Consider the following 22,025-nt stretch of genomic DNA (forward strand, 5'->3'; position numbering starts at 1 on the left):
TCACTGGGTTAGACACCAATACAATTTTTTATTTCGGACCCTAGACATAAAAAAAGCTAAATAATGTATATCCAACAAACAGTTTCAAATGGAGCACCTCGCTGCCATAAGAGCGTTTAAATTGCATCAGATGTGGCAATAAATGCGAATTGCTGCTCCCAGCCTTCCGGCTCGATGACAGAAGACACCACTTGCATTTTTGCCTCCTCAATCCCTACCCCGTTTCGAATCTCATGCGTACAGGTTTAATGTGTGGAAAATGTACAGGTTTGACATAATAGTATTTGCAATGTTAACAATGCTTTTTAAAAGATTGTTTGTCACCCCCAACTTTCTGGACAATTTCTTTAACAAGTTGGTGAGGCTTCCATGATGTGTCAACTGTCTGCACCCCAAGGCCTATGTGTGCATCAAAAGACATCATCCGTTTGTTGAGAATTTTATAAATGAGGAAGCGGAAAAGCGGCTTCTCGTTCAAATATCAGTAAGGAATACTTAGCCATATTTAATTTGGGACCACAGGAGCAAGTTGTAGAACAGGGTGTGTTAATATTAAACTGGAAGAAGGTAATGGTCGTGTGCGTTAAACTATCATTACATGTTGTTCATTCCAAGTGATTGTGGAAATATTCAGGTTCATCCATTACTTTCAGTTTGTTGTCATTTTCATGTAGCTCCATATTATTGCAGCTTTGCTTTAGCACAAATTAAAAATTAAAAAAAATTGAACCACTGTAACGACAAAGCATAAGAAAAGACACCCGAGACTTGCCCATCAACTTCATCACTTACTTTACTTGTATTTACAGTGCACATTTCGATGGCCGTTGTTATTTTCACAAAGAGCATTAAGTCACATTTCACAAGCTCTTGGGTGTGAAAGTGTGAAAGCTGCCTGGCATGAATCTTCATGCTGACATCAAGTCTGAGCACAGTTTGTGTAATAGCTCACATGGAAACATTTAGCACATGCTTTGCCTCACATTGCTCACATTCCCCAAATAACAGAGAAACAAAAATCACATTTAGGGGTCACATTGTACATCTTCTACCCCAGACCTGCCTACCCCGCACAAACCCTGCAATCACTAATACTGACCTGCTGGAAGCATGACTTTCAGTAATTTTGTGCTCTTTTCTGGAATTCCCTCATATAATCATACAATAATCTTCATGGGAGTGTTTTCTCGCCACGGATTCAAATTTCTCGAATTGACCTCTACACATAAACAGTTTTGCAAATAAAGAAACTCTACACAGAAACCACTCATATGATAACTGGTCTTTCAAGCGCCTATCCATTAGGAATGAATCTATATTAATATTTCGGCACGCCCCTTTCTTTGTTCCACCATCAGATTTTTGTTACTGCATGAAATTAAACAAGATTTGGCACACATACTAATGATATTATTGTCTTCCTTAAGAGGCCCCTCAAAATTCGTTTTGATGCATTTTCACAAACTCCAACCGATTCCATTCAAATTCGGTACGATTATGGCTTTTGGTCCAACTTAGGTCATTGGCTATAAATTTTTTCCATAACACTTCCGATATTCGAAAAAAATCGATAAATCGATATCCCTTATGGGATTTTCCATTCAAATCCACTCAAGTTTAAGGCCTACGGGGGACGTAAATTTCCACTTTGCCCCGGGCGCTGTTTACCTCCGCTACGCCAAGCTGTTAGGGTTAGGGTTAGGGTTAGGGTTTGGGTTAGTGTTAGGGTTAGTGTTAGGGTTAGGGTTTGGGTTAGTGTTAGGGTTAGGGTTAGCTACCCTAACACTAACCCTAACAGCTAACCCTAACCCCAACCGCTAACCCCTAACCGCTATTCAGGAAATTTGCAAGAAAGCCCGGGCGTTGCCCGAGCAACGCCGGGCTTTACTACTAGTACAAATATAAATTGTTCCACTTACTTTGCCCCACTGGTAAGGCAACTGGATTCTCAACAACCTTGTGAGTATAATCTTTGTGAAACGTAAGTGTTTCTTTAAAAAAAAAAAACACTCAAAACTGTTTTTAGATTAGATTTTTTTACCAAAACCAGACTTCAGGCAAACCCGAGTTCTTTGAATTTCTGTCGCAACATCCGATTTGCATATATCTTTGGACTTGTCCATACCTGTATAATGTTAGTGTAATATCCATACAATTTATGGATATCCATAAAGGTAGGCATGTCTGCAACCTCTATCACCCCTTGAAAATGAAAATGGCATCACCATCAACAAGAAAGAGTAGTATTGTGCCCTGTACTTTACAACCCTTTGAAGAATATTCTGGTATATCGAGTCACCTTGGAATTGTCCATCACGCTCTCAATGCAGTCAAAGTAAGAGAGATCGTTGACAGGCTCACTTGGGTTGTCCAATATCCCTCGTATCGTCTGACATGTTGGAAGGGGGTGGGGAAAGGAAGAATAATAAAAAAAATATTTGAAGAAACAAAGAAAACCAAGAGCATTTGTGTGTGTGGAGAGGGGAGAGGTGGAGGAAGCAATGGGTGGTCAGATATTGGGGCAGAGTAAAGAGTACTATTGGAGTGCTTGGTGAAGAGGACTATTCGTGGAGCTTTTTACAGGGTTTTTTGCCAGAGTAAGGTTGGCGGATGGGCCCATCGGTGTGCTCAGAACGAGCAAGACAGGTGAGTGACTGACCGACATGAGGAGTGTTCCACATAGAGTTGGTGATTCGCCTATGAGTCGCACCACATGAACAACCACAATGCATGCTACAAGCAGCGGCGACTGGGTGCCGCATCAAGCTCATCCTGCTTCCTACCTCACCAACTAACCATGCTGCAGCATTTCTACAGGGAAGGCCCCTTCCTCCATTATTTCTTTTCTTTCTTTCTGTTATCCCCTCCTCCCTTTTCATCATGCCCCCTGAGCAAGTATGGATCTGTTAAGATTAGAGGCTAATATAGGTGATGAGTCCTTAATTGTCGAGAAATAAGCACCACCAGTTTCTTTTGTTGTCTTTTTTTCACTGAGTTTGATTGTTGTGCCATTTGATTTAAGTGATACCATTAAATTCCCAGTATTTTTATTCCCGTGTTGTGGTAGTTTTGTGTCATGATTGGCACCTCCCGAGTAATAAATTATCAATTGGACATATAAGCAAGCCACAATTTTGGCACACAAATAAAATAAATCTAACCCCTTGCGGCTACTGCCAGTGCAGTGTGTAGTTGTGCCTCACGTTCATGGTTAATTCTGCAGAGTCTACCTCTGGTAGGTAATGGCTCACCCGTTAGGGAGACCAGCAGTGAGACAAGCCGGTAGGCGGACATGGGTAGTCAATCAAGTCGAATTTAGTCGTTTTTCAGCCGTTACTAGCCAACAAAAGCGTCCATAGCAACGGTTCTTTCTCACACATTACTAGGACATACCATGAACCTACCATATCAGTTTCATGTATATCTGACTCATAGTCTCTGAGATATAACGAACTTCGTTTTTTTTTATTGTTTTCGACCAGGGTTCAATTCAGTCTTTCTGCTCCGACAGTTTTCATAGGATTCGGCTGGAAATTTTTGACAATATGGCTGAATGTAACTGCCCACAGTCGCTCGTGGCCCGATTTTTGATTTTCGAAAAAATAAATTTTTGAGATTTTTTTGAAAATTTCAAAGGTCCGTTGCTAGGCAACGGATGGGTCCATAGCAACGGTTCTCATTTGCACACAACTAGGTCATGGTATGAACCTACCAACCAAGTTTCATCGAAATCGCCATTGTATTAACGGAGCACTGGACCGAACAGACATACATTCAGACAGACAGACAGACATATCGACGAAATATGATAATAAGGGTAGACTAGATTGACTACCCAATAAAAATTATAGCACAGCAATTGTTGCGAAGTTATGGTGAAAACAATTAGTGGAGTGAGAAGAGCAATAGAAACATCAGGATGAAACAAGAAGAGGTATACAGAGAGAAGGAAAAAAACAAAAAACATAAAAAGTTCTATAAATGAGGGGAAAAAAAACAAGCTAATTATTATTATTCATACACAAATAAGTGACATTTTATACTTTGTTTTTGCTGTGTCTTAGACTATTGTCAGTATCTCATTCGTATAACCTTTTGTATGCCCCTCATATGTAAATAGGTAGAAAAGTAGATGGTCATATAGACTTAAAACTTCCTTCATCATGAAAAGGAATTATTAGTTCAACCCCTGAAGTCCAACTTTTGAAGCCAACTGTACTGATGGACAAGGTGATAGTGTGTTGTCATCACATGTGAAATGGGAAAAGAAAGGTAAAACGGACTATGGCAAACAAGGGATAATTTCCACTGAACTCGTTCAAAACAATATACAGTATTAAACCCAGAAACCTCTTCTATTGCAATGCAAAAATACTTGATCCTTTACAATCACATGCAATGCCAAGGTCAAAGTTGCATCCTTTCAACAATAGTAGGTATTTTTTTAAAGTATGAGTTGAGCGTTTTGAGTTAGATCGTTTAATGAATTCTATTATCTCAAGAGCTAGTGCACAAATATGAATTTGAGTGTGTTTGATTTGTTCATCTTGCAGTCCATAATCCAAAATATCCATCCATCCATTAGGACCATACTCTGTGCAGAGCGTTGGTGCCGCTGAAGCAGTCTCCTTGGCTATTGGGAACAATCCTGGACGGGTCGCCACTCCGACACAGTATACCAGCATGCTGGCACTCATTTTGCCGACCTCGGAAGGATGACAGGCAGAGTCAACCCCACCTGGTGTTAATTCAACAGCTGAGCGGGATTTGAACTCAGGACCCTAGGATCCCAAGCCCACTACCCTAACCATTAAGCCAACACCAGGCATAATCCAAAATAACAATGGTTAAAATAACTAGAACAGACTTGTAGAGGGCATCATCTTGCCTCACGTGCTTATTCTGAACAAAAATGCCATCGTTAACTGAAGACGTTACTATAATGGCCAACTGCTACTGTCACATACATTTCCATTATCCATAGCTTTATTGATGGATTATGATATTTAACGACCACTTTTGTGCACATGAAGGCTAAATTGCATCAATGAGGGTGAATATGAAAAAAAAAATTCAAACTATATTCCCCATAGCTACTCCAAGTCAATCATATGTATGAAGTTTTGCATCGATCAGTTAAGCTGTTCTGGAGAAGAAGATATTTTTACATTTTGTATTTTCAATCCACTATGGCCACCAGACCATGTGACTGATGACATCATAAATTTAATCCTTCATTCACATCGGGCCATACATCAGATATATGAAGCGTCAGATTTTTCGTACAAGGATTTCGTTCAACCAATTATGGCTAGAATACCACCACTGATTAAATCATCGTTATCACCCTAAGCACCCCATGGGGAGTTGATAACATATGCCAAGTTTCCATTTTTTTCAATGAGCGGTTTTGGAGAAAAACATGTCCAATTTTTTTTCTTTGAAGCAATATGGCTGCCATACCATATGACCTATGATGTCAGAGTTATCAATAAAATATTCTCCATGGGGAATCCCTCCTATCTTTAAAGTTTCACATTAATCAGACAAGTGGTTGCAGAGAAACATAAGAATTAAAGCAAAAATATATAGATGTCGACACGCACACACGCAACGCACACTGCGCAACACATCATATTGGCGATGCAACCTCCCATAATGTATAACACCAGGCCAAACTACCAGGGCACAAGTGAAATTGATGAAATGAAAAGGGAAAACAAGATTCAAATCCTTCTTTAACTTACAGATGCACCAAAGAGGACACACATTAAAAACGAATTTTTACCTCCAGCTCTCGAAGTGCATTGTCACATTCCTTTTGTCCAGGAGCTTGCTGAGTGCATGTGGAGATAAGATTATTGATGCTGTCAGTCACTGCCCTGCAACAGTCAGAAATGTGCCTTTTGAGAATCAGCACACGATGTTCAAGACATGGCAGGCAAAACCCATCAAAGAATACGAACACAGCAAACAACACCTATCATGATTGCAGAGATGAATGATCTTCTTCTCTAATCTCTTTACACATTTAATACTGTACAAAGTTATATTTTCACAATACTTCCTGCAAAATGCAACATTGGGATGACATCATCAACTGAAATCGAAGAGTTATCAGACCTTGCCGTCCATTAGAGTGAAGCCAGATTGCCCAGGAATAAACATCAAGTTATGAAATGAGCAGCTGCTGTTCCGACATAATGCTGTTCTCCACTACTGTGAGGACAAAGAGGAAGAATCCTGAATCGTAGTAGATACCTCGCTGCAGAAGCAAGCTGGTTTTTGACGTTTGGTGCAGTAGGATCCACAGAAACACACTTGGCGGCGAGCAAAAGCTTCGATGACGACACTGATATGTTCTTGAGGTTACCGATGGTCTGAATTTGTTCATCCTTGGACTGATAAATATTCACAAGAACATAAAATAAGAAAGCCACTGGCTCATTTGCCATTTACTCTGAATCATCTTATTATTTATAAAGAATCCATGCTTGTTTGTGTGATATTGTATTTGTCTTGCCGCATCCAAAAGTATTAGCATTCAAATGAATCATTATACAATTATACTTTGTTTAAAAATAAACAATTCAATATGCATTTGATTTATAAAAATTTTTTTATCAATAAACTTCTGACATCTTAAGAAATCAAGCACGGCAGGAAATCCGCAAGCACAAGTTGGGTAGCGGACATTTACACTACGCAATGCAAACCCTGCCCCCTCATGCAGTGCCCCTTGTTTGGGCAGAGGACAGCCACACAACATGCTTGAAAGCTATCCTAAAAATTGCAATGCAGACCATTACTGGCACCAAATAAAAACATTTGCCTTCGCAACCTGTGCTGTCAAACATTCATCCGCAGCTAAAACTCAGACGTGAGACAGATTCCTCAACAAATATCACTATCCAAGCCAACCAAAATCTCTCCAACCGAACTGATCTACAGAGCTTGCCAAATTTACACCTTGAATCATGCAAACCTTTCTGGACTCATCGACTCAGAGGTCACATCGACTTGGGATATAATGTACAAGGCAAACAGTGGCAGAGTTAGGAAAAACATATAAATAACAAATCGCCAGTAGCAAAAGTAATTTTTTTCTTCGTATAAAGGGGGAAAAAAGGTCACAAAATTGAACTGGATGAAGACTATCAGGATAGCCGAAGTATTACCACATACACTAAAAGGAAACATCAATAACTGATGCTGCACTCTCGAAGTACATTGTCACAAGGGATAATTGGGGCATAGTTAAGAGTACTATTGGAGTGCTTGGTGAAGAGTACTATTCGTGGAGCTTTTTACAGGGTTTCTTGGCAGAGTAAAGGCCCGGTCACACCTTGACGTTTTAGCCAACGTATGCCGATTTTTGAATTTTTTTTCTAAAACGCTGGCACACGTTGTATACGTTATGGGTAAGTTTTGATAACATTGAGAGCACGCTGAAAAACACTGCCATACGACGTTGTACGTTGGCTTTAAACGTTGTACTTTTCGGTTGTCCTCAAATTTTTTCATGCTTGAAATTTCACGACGTATGCCGGCGTATGACTCACACGTTCCGCTACGCTGGCCACAAGTTGTATGCACGGTCTGCGATCGTTGACAGACGTCAACACATGCTACTTGTAAGTTAATCATAAGTTGAGACACGCCGAGGTAATGTTTAGCGTACCCGAAACTTATTTCTAACCTATGATTAACGTGTTGTTGGCACGTTACGCGATCGTTGCCACACATCGACAGACGTTACTTTTAAGTTACTCATAGGCTGAAAGACGTCGGTATAATGGATCGTCCTTGCGTCAGCGTCCACGGCCACGGCCAGGACACTTATTTGCAGCATTCTTCAAACTTTTCTTCGGCATGACGAGGATGTTCACACTTCGATGTCTAGCTTGGCTATGATTCCAATTGTCCATCGGCAGCGTCTATTTAAAATAGTCGAGTTTGAGCGTTTTAACACGTTCAGAAAAAACGCTTCAAATTTCCAAACCCCAGCGTCAAAAAACAAAGGCGAGTGACAGCAATTTAAATCGTTCATTGTAAACAATGAAAATAGCAGAGTGGTACCGTTTAAAAGTCGTTGAGTGTAAAAAAAATCCAATTGTTGAGCGCAAGCGTTTACTTTCAATAGTGGGGTTTGAGCGATTTAGCACGTTCAATAGGAACGATTAAAATTTCCGAGCACCAGCGTCAAAAAACAAAGGCGAGTGACAGCAATTTAAATCGTTCATTGTAAACAATGAAAATAGCTGAGTGGTACCGTTTAAAAGTCGTTGAGTGTTAAAAAAAATCCAATTGTTGAGCGCAAACGTCTACTTTCAATAGTGGAGATGCAGCCATTTAAATCGTTGAGTGGCAGCCTATGAACCTAACCGTGGACACGCGGACGCAAGGACGATCCATCATAACCCACACCCTCCCCCTCACACTCACCTACGACTGCCAACATGAACAAACTACTACTAATACTAATACTGATACTGATACTAATACTAATACTGATACTGTTACTGCTGACATGGACATCGACTCAAAAAGGAACTCGAAAACACTGTTGGGTTCCCCTTTTATGAGCAGCATTTTTATATACCAATTCCCAAAATCGCTGGGAACACGTCTTTATATGGCAGTTGTTAGCTAGAAACACATTCATTTTTTTTTTGTCGACCGGAAGACGTCATTGGAATACATCTACATACGTCGATGTGTGTTGGGACTACGTAAAGAATTGGTTCAAAGCACGTCAAACATAAGTTAGAAATAAGTTTCGCGTAAAAAAGACATTACCGCGACGTGTTTCGACTTATGAGTAGCTTATAAGTAGCCTTTGTGGATGTGTGTAAGCGTCCGCATATCGTGTGTAAAACTTATCCCCATCGCATGCGGAACGTGTGTCATACGCCAAGTACGTCGTAAAATTTTGAACATGTTTAAAATTTCTTGACGTACTCTACTTACTACGACGTATGATAGCGTACTTTAGCGTTGTACTCACGTATACCAAACTTACTCGTACCGTATTTGACGTGCCCCAACGTTTTAGACACATTTTTCTTAGGTCGGCATACGCTGGCAAGATCGTCAAGGTGTGACCGCGATGTTGTCACTTCCATTTCTACGGCAGTTATGATTCGAATCGTTGTGCGTCAGCCTTTTAATAGGCTACGTCACGACATTGTCGGCGATGCGTGCAACGCGCTATGCCGAAGTTAGACTATCGGTGGGCATCGGTTGTGTATGCCGACAACAGGTTCAGCATTCGTTGGTATAAGTTATCTATAACACAACGAAACGTTCTGTGTCCATTACTAATATGTTATGCATACGACCAACTCGTTATGAATACGTCCGAATCTTAAAAAAAAAACATCAAAAGTTCAACGTCAGCCAGCGTTTTACATACATTTTAATACGTTGCCATCGCTGGCTTAAACGTCAAGGTGTGACCGGGCCTTAAGGTTGGTGCTGCTGTTCCGACAGCAAGTCGGAATTGTACTTGCAGCCTCAATTGTACTTGCACCTCTCAGTTGTACTTGCAGCCAGTAATGGTTACATTCAAGGACAAAAAATAGTCACATACATGTGATGTAGGAAAAAAAAAAGCAATGAATGTACCTAAATACCAAGAGAAAGATTCTGATTGAATGTTTTTTTTTTACAAAAGGGTAAAAACTATGCTAACGAGTTTACGATAATGTACTTCACCACCAGAGAACCGTCGTGTGTTTCAAAGAGGGTTCAATAACACCTCCGGCACAGCGGAGTGAAGAGATCACATCGATCATATTACATTATAGTGAAGAGATCGCATCGATCATCATCCGCCTTCCTCATGCTGCTCACTCCTCCCCTCCTTCACTTCTCTTCTCATTCCTTCCCACGTAAATCCTTCAAGCAATCTCCCTTACACCAGAACATCATATTTACAAAGGTTATTATGTGCTTGTGTACTTGGACATGGGTTATAGTGAAGAGATCAGTAGCTCCTGATGGACAAACTGCCATAAACAATACCTTCACACTGTCTTTAGTTACTGATCAAAGGGAAGACTAAATACTGCATTAGAGTCATCAGAAAGAACCTTGATATGTAAAGAGCAAAGATGGAGTCATCAGGAAGAACCTGGATAGGATTTGTGTTTCAGGTGCAACTCCTCTACCTACAAACCTTGGTGTTTCAGGTGCAACTCCTCTACCTACAAACCCATCCAGGTGCGGCCAAGTGAGCCTTACAGAAAAAAAAAAACTTTCTGCAAGAACTCACTTCTCCCAGACAGATAAATAAAGAATGAGAAATAAAGAGTAAAAAAGATTAAAAGAAAAAAAATCAAGAATTACAATGAATTAAGAGAAATGTGAAAAAGTAGAAAGAAATGTGAAAGGAACAAAGAACAAAGATGGCGAGAAGAACCCGGATAGATCGATTTCAGCAATTACTCCCCAGGCTCAAATGCACCAACAGATACAAGCTGTTACTGTTGATTCATGCACCTTTTGCTGCAGCCAGAAACTACAGACATATGGAGACGAGCAAAAAAAAAAAGAAGCATTGCTAGAAAGACAACTCCAATTGCTATTTCATGAATGTCTCAATAAATCCTTGCCCGATAAAAGTGGAAATCTGTTCAATGATTCATTTCCACGTGATCTATCAAACCATTTCAAACGTGAAATGTTATAAGATTAAATGACACGGGTTATTGAAATTATTATCTTATACAGTACTGTCCTATAAAAGCAAGTAGGAGCGTTCTAATGTGATTTTGAGGAGGTAATCGGGGCATCTTAACCGTTACAAACTTACATTGGCAGTGTCACGTTGACGACAAAATGTTGACGCTGTGAATGATACCATTTAAACAATGACCTGACATGAAATGGTGGTCTATTTGCCAATTTTAATCACCAACGATAGTTATTCTTCCGAGTGGACTGCCATTGTCTATAAGGTAAACATGTACCACGTGTAACAGTCCACATCATCACCTTATGTTGAAATCCCGTTTCTACCAATACAAAAATCCAAAACATTGCTCAGTTGAGGTGAGACACCCACGAACCCAGCAGAGATGAGTACCCTGCTAGTTGAGTTTCATACCTGCTAGTAGAAAAGTCCAGATGTTTGTCCAACAATGCACTATTTGTTATAAATGAAGTCAATTTTTATGACTTCATCTGCATGGCATTACATCGGACATTTTGGCAATTTTGCAGGGGTTTTGCTGTTGACAAAGCTAAATATCATCCATGCTGAGAATGTGCCTTAATACCTCTTGCTCTGCATACATGCATTTGCATTTAACGATGTATTTAGATGTACAGTATTGTGATGTTTTTTCAAGTAAGGAAAATAGAGCATAGTTCTTTCGAATCGAAGCAAACGATCTGCTTATTTCCTGTGTTTTGAAAAGAAATAAAGATCCAGTAGCCCAGGAAGGATAAAACATACCTGTGCATGCCCGGCAATATCGATGCCAACATCAAGGAAATTATCAAAAGAAGAAGCAAACGTGCCGGCAGATGTAGAAAGCTCCTGGCTGCCTGCATGTGAGGAACGAACCACTTGGCCTGCAGCATGGTTCAAAAAGGCTGCTGCCTGTCCAAGTGAGTTCTGGACCTCCTGGAAGCTTCGACTGCTGACAGGCAACTGGTGACGAAAGAAAGCCCAACGACTCAAGCAAAAACATTTGAAGAACTCTCAAACAGGTGAATGACAAAGTATAATCACTCATATACAGTGCCTATAGAAAGTCTACACCCCCTTTAAAAAAAATTCAAATTTTGTTACCTCATCGCCTGGAATTAAATTGCATTATATCAAACTTTTCCACATATATTTACACATCGTAACCCACAACTTCCAAGTGAAAAACAAATTCTACAAATTTCAGAAAATTAATTAACAATACAAAACTAGAATATCTTGGTTGGATAAGTGTCCAGCCCACTTATAATAGCAATTATAAATTAGCTCATGTGTAACCAATCACCTTCAAATTCACACACCAAGTTAATTGGCCTCCACCTATGTTGTAGTAATTCTGATTATTTCATAAAATATAAAAAATACGTATAGATAATAGTAGTGATGCTGATTATTTCAGAATAAAATCAGCTGTTCCTGTAGGTTCCTCTGCTGGGTAGTGCATTTCACAGCAAGGACTCAACCACGAGTACCAATGAGCTTTCAAAAGACCCCTGGGATAAAGTTGTGGAAAGGCACAGATCAGGGAATGGGTATAAAAATATTTCATAGGCCTTGAATTATGCCTTGGAGCACAATTGAGGCAATCATTAAGAAATGGAAGGCATATGGCACCACCAAGACCCTGCCAAGATCAGGCCATCCCTCCAAACTGGATGACCAAGCAAGGAGGAGATTGATCAGAGGCCACCAAGAGGCCAATGGCAACTTTGAAAAAGCTACATGCCTTTATGGCAAAAACTGGTCATTGTGTGCATGTGACAACAATATCCCAAGCACTCCACAAGTCTGGCCTGTACTGTACGGTGGCAAGAAGGAAGCCATTACTCAAAAAAATCCCACCTTGAGTACTATTTTTAGATATGAAAAAAACCATTCTGGAGATTCTGAAGCCACGTGGCAAAAAGTTTTATGGTCTGATGAAACCAAGATGGAACTTTTTAGCCTCATTGCAAAACATAACAAAGCACATAACCCAAAGAGCACGATCCGCATTGTGAAGCATGGTGATGGCAGCATCATGTTTTGGGGATGTTTCTCATCAGCAGGGACTGGGGCACTTGTCAGGATAGAAGGGAAAATGGATGGAGAAAAATATGGAAAAATCCCAGAGGAAAACCTGCTGCCCCTGCAAGAAAGCTGAAATTGGGACAGAAGCTTACCTTTCAGCATGACAATGACCCGAAGCACACAGCCAAAGCTACACTGGAGTGGCTAAGGAACAAAAAACTATAAATGTCATTGAGTGACCCAGTCAGAGCCCCAACCTAAATCCAATCGAAAATCTGTGGCATGACTTGAAGATTTCTGTCCATCAACACTCCCCATGCAACTTGACTGAGTTTGACCAGTTCTGTACAGAAGAATGGGCAAATATTGCCCAATCAAGGTGTGCAAAGTTGGTAGAGACCTATCCCAAAATAACTCTCAGCTGTAATTGCTGTCAAAGGTGCTTCAACCAAGTATCAACTCAGGGGAGTGGACACTTGTCCCACCAAGGTATTCTAGTTTTGTATTTTTAATTAATCTTCTGAAATTTTTGGAATTTGTTTTTCACTTGGAAGTTGTTGGTTACGATGTGTAAATAAAGGTGGAAAAAGTCTGATTTAATGCAATTTAATTCCAGGCTACAAGGCAACAAAAGGTAAAAATCTTGAAAGGCGGCGTGGACTTACTACAGGCATTGTGTATATTAAATGGAGCCCAGGGGTACTGAGCTACTCCAACTCGAGCTGTAGTTTTATTACACAACATAAACAAGTCGTATTATGAAGTTTGACTTTATGTGTTTAAAAAAGTATTGCTTTATAAGAAGAGTTTTAAAGCAAGAGTTTGTAAAGAAACAAAATAGTTACAATACTTGAGGAACCGAATAATTATTCGACCTGCAGATGGTGATTATTCCACAGACAATATACAAGCACAGGAGTGAAGCAGACAGCAGAGGGCATACATACATTGTCAGCCTGAAGCCTCTTGCTCGCTTCACCAATCCTCTTGAGTGCAAAATCCACATCTCTCTGGCCTGGCAGGCAGTTCACACAATTGTTGAGGGCATAGGAAACGGCCTTGGCAACCTGGTGTGGAAACACAAGAACATCCAGATATCACACATTCTACTTGAGCATCACAAGCACATTCCTGAGTGTTTGTATGCATTACCAACATTCATGAACTGCAATATATACATATATATTTAAAACAGAAACTAAAATGTGTAATATTTCAGGTTACAACAGGCAATGTGAACCTTGTCATGCCCTTCACATGATGCTTACGTAAAACAGGCAATGCTCTCACAAGTCATCAAATATTACCGATCACTTTACCGAACAAATAAATACCTTGTAGAATGACGAATTAGCCTTGCTTGTGAAGGCTGGTGTTAAACAAATAGACACCTTGTGCAGTGTTAGTGTTACATGAAAGCCACACATTTGTAGCATGACGCTATTGACAGCCCTGCTCAGGCGGATGGATCTCCAAAGTGTGGTGTAAATGTAAAAACTTCGACTTGGTTTTTGCATTACCGCCTTAATGAATATTAAATTCAGAAGCTGTTAATGGTTTAGAAATAACTTCTTCAGTGACCAAAGACAACCACATGCATAGCGCAAAGTGGAGGAAAGCAATAGGTTCACTCTGTCTGTGTGGCTGTCATCTGTGATCGAGGAGCAACATAATTCCTATTGAATTTCATATTTTGAACACTGCAGAACACGAATCGGACACTATAGAACCCGAATCAGCTGTAGTTTAGCAGTACTTTGGTTCTGAATTTGAAAAAATTTGTATGGCATCTCATCCCGTGTATGCATGCGCACAACTGGGTAAAGCAATTGCTTCTGCCTGTCTGGAAGTCAAAAATAATTGTGAATCATTGCAAACAGGAAACTTACTGTTTTTAGGGACTCATAAAGGAGACAAACGACAGGCACAAATAACTAATTTAACGTGTTAAGTAAGGTGGTTTCAAAGACAGTCGATCCCAAATGCATCAAAGTCGGTAAACTTCTGATTCAATGTTTTCTCTTTTCCAAAACTCTTAAAACGTTTCCTTTATTTCAATATATTTATATATATATATATATACACACACATGCATATATTGAACAATGAAGAAAAAGAATCGCCTTGTTTGCACTTCCAAAACATCAATCAAATTTGCCGCTGGCGCTCTCAGGAAGCAAGGTGAGGGAACATCTAGATTCAAACAAAATGGCCACGCTCAGCAAATGCAACGCCTGAGCTAACTTCGTCTAAATAAAAAAGGAGGGGGTAACCCTTCCCTTGTCCTTTTTCCCCCCGAGACAGCGTGTGATGAGATGATCAATAACCTCTCTAGTTATGCATAGCAATTGTATTGGAATAAAAATGGTCAATACAGGTTGGGTTGATTGGCCTATTGAGAGTTCCACTTTCAGTAATTCGCACTTGATGCAGAGATCCCCAGTTCAAATCCCAAATTTTGTGTTGATTTGCAAACATTGTCTCGTAATGTTCTTGATGTACACTATATGGGGACACTAATGTCTCTTCATATTCTTGTGTAAAACGTGATATATGGACAAGCTTCTTGATGAGCCTTAGATCACTGTAGAAAGAAAAAGCTCGAACAGCATAGCACGAGTACAATTACAAAATATACTTGCATTGAAGATTCAATTCGCTTCTCAAAAAGTGCTCAAATATCAATCAGTACTCGAAAATAGGTTTTTCTTACTCGATCGCATGACTCGGTTCTCAAATGGGACTCTTCCTTTTTGTATAAAGCAGTTATTCTACTTAGAAACTACCTGAACAATAAACGATAGGAGCTGTCAACCGAGCACGAGGCAATCCGCTAAATATAAAGCTTGTAAAATGCGGGGATGAAAATTCTGCTTGACTGTGCCACGATAAACAAGCACGGGAGGAAGGGTTTTGGCTGAAGCCGATAGGCTGTGATATGACGGAAAACGAATCTTTACAAGGATTAGAGTCTATCTGCGTCGGCAGAAATATAACAACAAAATATTTTCTCAACAAAATGTTGAGAGAGATTGCAAACCTCTGCGTGGAAAAAGATCAAGTGATGTTTCAGGCATGAGCCCTTCTTCAAAGTAAGAGGGGCTGAGATGCAAGGATTCTATATTCAAATCCCATATATTGTGCTAATTTGTCCATTGTCCAAGGAATGTTCTTAAAGGGGCTTCAAAGAAGGGCTCATGCCTGAAATATCAGTTCACATATTTTCTCACACCAGTTTCCATACGTCTGTCGACATTTCGTTTTCGAAAATTCGTTGCCAACATATTGTGAATCCTCTGACTCAGGGCAGTGGTAAAAGTGCAGTTGAAGCATCTCGCTCCAATGAAGCATTTTCAAAATGAGCCATGTCATGAATGAAAGAAACTCGGCATGAAAATGATTTTGAACCGACTGTACGCTGCTTTTATTTATACTCAAAGTGGAAACACCTATTGAGAACACCATAAGATTGAGGCCTGTAAGGGCTTTGCCTGAGAGAAAAACAAACACAATGGACACACACAACATTCTACAACTACATTTTAAAACTCATTCCAAAACTAACTTCATGCAAGAGAAAGAAAAATATTTCTATGGCCCTTTACTCTGCCTCCATGTTTTGATCAAAAGAAATTCCCATCTCCAGAGACATTTCACTTGCAGTGGAAGGAATTAAAAAAAAAAGTTTCCTCTTTCCTGTGCCCACCCCCCCCCCCCCCGAAGCATGTGAACTTATTTCACCAACACATCCTTGCCACAGTTTGGCAGCAGCTCAGAGCATGGCTAAACAGGAATGTGGCCACAAAGGTTCTGAAAAGCGCACAACATCCGGCCTCCACATCAAACCCTGAAACCATCAGGAACTAGAAGGGCACTCGGTAGAGCACATACCTCCGTCACGCAATGCCTGATCCACGAGAACATATCGGGCCCAATAAATTTTTGAGATATCGTGCTATATATTGTTTTTGGCACTATCTCTCAATGGTGAAGAATCACTTTAAAAATTCTAGTAGTCGGATCAGGATCCGAATCTTCGCCAAACCTAATCAGTTTGTCCTTGTCACACACCCAACCTGCCCACACAATTTCATCCGGATCCGTCCACAAATTTTTGAGATATCTTGCACACAAACAAACAAACAGACAGAAAGGGGTGAAAACATAACCTCCTTCACCTTTGGTGACAGAGGTAATTAAAAGGATAAGCCTGTGTTTGATGCAAAAGGCAAATCTCACTGCTGGCAATGGAGATGTCAGACTTCCTGGGTGTTCTGCAGAAACACCAGCAGTTGGGGTAAAGTTAAAGAAAAGAGAATAAACAAGTCTGGAGACGGCGATGGTTCACGAGTGGTATTTGACGATGTAGATTGTTTCAGAAGTCAAGGATGAAACAATGTGATAATGTTTGACCAAGTTATAAAAATGATCAACATGATGTGGTACGAGTGACAGGTTATTAGCTGCAAAATGTCGAAAACCCGGTTTCGTTCAACAACTTTCAAAATTTGACCTTTACATAACCTTTAAAGGTCACAAAACAATGTTGTGGACATTTAAATAAGGAAAAAGCATACATACTATAGCTTATTGGAGTTAGTTCGTCGAAGAAGGTCGAAAACCCGGTTCGATTCCCACAACTTTGAAAATTTGACCTTTGTGAACTTTAAAGGTCAAAGGTCAAGGATTATGACCTTTCGTGCAAAACTTCCTCTGGAACATTCCAGGAACAATATAACGTCATATAGGCTATATGGAATTTCGCACTCCTCGGATTATCCATACTTTGATGAAATCAGTGTAAAAACAAACTTGAAGGGGGCGCCACGGGCAAGGTGTTCGAGATAGAGCAAAATGGTTTCAAGACTTTAGGTGGGGAATGACCTCAAGATTATGCATAAAAAAATATTGTCATCCTAGCTCTCAAAGTTTGGGCGGTCGTATGATTTTTATGTCAAAATTCACAATTTTCTAAGTTCGTGACCTTGTGACCTTGACCTTGGGAAGAAAATGAAAAATCGAGCTCCATGGGGCTATGCAGGTGCCATTGGGCTAACCAAATACTGAAACCCCTGCCAGATTCGACAAAGCCCTTCGGAGAAGATGTAATTTGAAATCTGCTACCCCCTAAAAACACTTGATTTTTGGGCGTGGCTCCGCCCATAATGGGCGCGCCACACACATTCTCAGGAAAACACAACTAGATCATGATATTTTATCCACCCAAATTTTATCAGGATCACATCAAAACCCATGGAGCTATGCTCGGGACAGACAGACAGACAGACAGAGAGACACACACCAATAACGAATATAGTGGTCACTTACTCACTCGTGAACCAAAATTTGGGTGGCTGCAGAACGGCAGGTCAGTTGATGACAAAGTTTTTGAAATATCGTGTACACACGCCAAGTTAGCGAGATGGTTGCCATGGCAACATAATTCAGCCAATCACAACCATGATTGGTATAATCAGGTTGAGATAATGTCATAAGGAATAGATACTGTATCTGCATTATGAAAGCTAAATGTTCAACGGTTTTTGAAATATCACGAACACAAAAGTATGTGGACAGATGATCGGTCGGTCGGACAGAGGACAGAGCTCATTTTCATGTTCCCCATCTCCGACCTTGTCAGAGGGGTGGGGGACAAAAAGAAGGGAAGGAAGATGGAAAACTGAGAAAGGAATAGAAGGAAAAAATAAGAAATGGAAAGAAAACTATAACAGCAGACATTCATAAATTAATATGCAAATGTCTCCCCTAATTTGTCCTCATCAAGCAGTACAATCAATGTAATAATAGAGTAAGCAAAATGTATATTTTAACAGGGTGTTCGAGCAGTCTTAAATTCTCATTTCCATGTGGTGACAGAGTTTGACCTTTGACCTATGAACAATATAAGCTGCCCTCTTGAAAACCTTAATGAGAACTGAAAAAATATATATACATGAAAACAAATATTACAAAATTTCAGTCAATGGAACCAATCGTGCTGTGGCAATAACAGTATTACCTGAATGCCTCGTGTTTTGGCCACACAAGTCAGGCAGCCTCATTATCAAGGTTTACTAATTAGCAAAGAAAGGTCAAATATCAAATCAGGCCATCAATAGGTCAGTATGACCTACTTTGCAAAAAGTCTTACAGGTCACCCCAAGATGCATCACCCCTACATCTGAACACTTGCACTTTGCCAAATTAGGAAAAGTAACACATCAGACTAATGTTTACCTGCTTGTGTGAAGTGGTTGTGCCAAGGTATTATTTATGCCATGTCCTGGTGGATTTGTTGAAAAAAAAATGCTTGGCCGACCAGAAACATTAATTCCGCACCTTTGATCCCCTGTGGAATCCAAAGCACCACACTATCGTCTGTCGACTTCAATCTGTATGGGCCTTGGTAAGGTATTGTCATGCTAATTGCTGTCTGGATTGGTGAAACTACAAAGGCATGAGAGGCCAAAAACACGACATTTGTGACAATGATTGACCTCTGACCCTTGTATAATTCCAAAATGACTCATCGGCCCTATCAGGGATGTTTGAATTTACCTTTGTCCCAATTGTTCATCTCTATTGACTCAAATAGAAGCGAATAGCAAGACAAAATGTGATATTTAGATTTTTGGTAATATTTCACGTTTTTCTTCTTAAAATCAGGAAAGGAGCCTAAATCGAAAAAAAAGTGTATTTGGTTGTACATCCATGTCAAGTCTGAAAAAAAATTGGCCCTATTTCTCCGATTTTGGCCATATTTCTCCAAAAAGTGGCCAAAATGGCAATTTTGTCTAACGTGGGGTCAATAAGACTGCTTTCTTTTGGAATCAGCACCATTTTTAAGTGGAGTAGGTTTATGAAACCATTCTTACCTAAAATTCTGATTAAAGCCATCTACCTCTTCGACTATAAATGTAGAAACAAACCCGACAACAGGTATGTCTCCTGTAGGGAAGGGCTTAATTAACAGTTCATCCTCAGCAATACAAAAAAAACCAGTAGAGAAGCGAGAAAAAACACATCTTTTAAAATTAACACTTTAACATAAGTATCTCGGTGGAAAACAACGACCAGACTAATCAAAAGCTATAACTGCACTCTTGTAAATTGTCGTACAAAATTGCAAGAAGCAACTTTTACAAGCAAAGCGGTATATAACTTACGGACAGGATAGCCTTGAGTTAATGTATATGTCCATCTAATCTGGGAGCTAACAGAGATTTGTATTACATCTCGAGTACAAAAGGTTTGAGAGCTAAACTCATCAGATGGTGGGACGGAGACCTCCGAATGACCATTCTTAAGTTTTCCAAATGGTGCATTAAGTAGGGGGTGCTGCATGAAGTACCCCCAAAGTCAGTTTAAATTACATTTCTGAGTACATCGATCAAACTGGTGCCAAAAGTTTCATTTTCTCACTGTGTTTGCAGATGTGCAATTCTTAAGTGACGAATTTGGTGCAAAACGCATTTAAAAATGGCCTAAAGAGGGCGCTATTTTTAGCACATTTAAAACACATCTCAAGTACATCAATAAAACTTTGTGGAAATATTATGTTGACCTTCCTAATGAAGGATCAGTAGTTCTTAAGTGACCGTTTTGGTGCTAAACCCATTTAAGAAGCCACAGTGTAGACATACGGACCAAAGGGAAATGGAAAATATACCATCAGAGATGGAGAATCCCCCGCCATTGAATGAAAAAGGTCATACATATTCCAGATAATGAGGGAGGTGAATTGGAAACAAGACACCATTTGGTCATCTCGAAAAAGTTCCCCAGTGGTGAGGAATGTAGGAACCAAAAATAATTGAAATCAGATAAGCGGTTTTCCATTTATTTATTTATTTTTTCAAGGTTTTTTTTTTTTCAAAACATTTTTTTCAAGATGGCCACCCCAGTCGGCCATCTTGGTTCCGGCCACGCCCAAAATCAATAGGGTTCTTCCTTTTCAGGTGGAACATGTGTGACTCAAATTTCAAATCGATATGGTGAACAGTTTATGAGTTATCGCACTAACAGCTATAAATGTTGAAGCCCAGCCAGCCGGACGGACGGACGGACGACCTGGGTGACAACAACATCCCCCTTCCGCCACGCGGCGGGGGATAAAAAACCTACAAGCTAATTTGAGGGGCATGGATGCAAGTGAACTACCAACTTGCAAAGATGAGCTCAATACTCATATTAAGCATGCTTCCTTTGTTGCCAACATGTGGGTAAGAGCAGATCAAAAATCAGATGGAACAGCATCCCACTGAAGAAAATGGCTGCCAGTTAGTTTATGACCGTTACAAACCGGTTTGGTTCGAAGGGGAGCAACTTCCCGAAAGTCTTACCCCAGAGACAGAGGAATTAGAAGCAATGGACAAGGAAGAATAGGATGACATGGAAATTACATCTTCAGATGAAGATGACAGCTCTGACGAGGATGACTAGAATCTTGTAACAGACAGGCACGCTGAAACCATAATTATACGAATACTAATAAATACTCGTGAACTCATGATTATAGACATATTCACAGTATAGGAATAGAACTTTTGCCTAACAGTATGTGTGTGACTCATCAGCAGTTTTGATGTTTTGTCTTGTAAGTTTTAGCGATAGATTGATATCGTTTTAAAATTTAGCATGATATGGATATGGCTATCAAAAGGTAGTCATGGTTGACACATGACAAAAGTTTGGTTTCCAAAGATCATAACCACTTGAACATCGGCATGTTAGTGTTCTGTTGCAACATATAATTAAATACAAAAGTTTTACCATAATAGCTACTTAGTGGATGCCCTCTTGCCAAAAGCGTGAAACATTCGACTAGAAAAACTGTTTAATTTTTAATGATTCATGATGCTTGTTCCATATGCACTGAATGTGTTGGAAAAATGCCAGGTCCAATTACTTTTACTGATCACTGATGCTCATTTTATGTAGCGATGCCAGATCTACATGCCACACTTGATTTTATCATCGAAATATACGTAGTTAGTAGAAAAGTTAAATTGATAGTTTATTTGTTCTTCTATTCCATTACGACCAAATTTTAAGGCATTCTATATGTTTTAAATCTTTCATGTCTTAAAAGTATACATGTTCTTCTCATGTTACCAGAGAACATAAATAGGATTATAACCATAATTTGCCATAATTTTCTTTAAATTCAGAATGTAATGCAAAACTTGATATCTGATAGAATCTTACACATTTTACTGGTTTAATTACAAGGAACAATACAAATAAATATTCGATATGAAATGATCTTTGTTTCACCATGACCTGCTCTCTTTTGATA

At 39.7% G+C, this 22,025-nt stretch overlaps 1 protein-coding gene across 1 annotated transcript in view; it reads right to left on the reverse strand.

Moving 5' to 3' along the window:
• Positions 1-22,025, reverse strand: part of LOC147015536 (talin-2-like) — a 265,377-nt gene that overhangs the window by 94,801 nt on the left and 148,551 nt on the right. Inside the window, exons 28-32 of the mRNA XM_085850367.1 lie at positions 13,675-13,794; positions 11,462-11,659; positions 6,262-6,401; positions 5,789-5,882; positions 2,300-2,389 (exon numbers count right to left, since the gene is read on the reverse strand). Of these exons, the coding sequence (XP_085706493.1) occupies positions 2,300-2,389; positions 5,789-5,882; positions 6,262-6,401; positions 11,462-11,659; positions 13,675-13,794 (642 nt within the window). The remainder of the gene's footprint in view (positions 1-2,299; positions 2,390-5,788; positions 5,883-6,261; positions 6,402-11,461; positions 11,660-13,674; positions 13,795-22,025) is intronic.

The sequence above is a fragment of the Eptatretus burgeri genome, chromosome 12, assembly GCF_056783735.1.
Source record: "Eptatretus burgeri isolate ZD-2024b chromosome 12, Ebu_testis_v1, whole genome shotgun sequence".
Taxonomy (NCBI): Eukaryota; Metazoa; Chordata; class Myxini; order Myxiniformes; family Myxinidae; genus Eptatretus; species Eptatretus burgeri.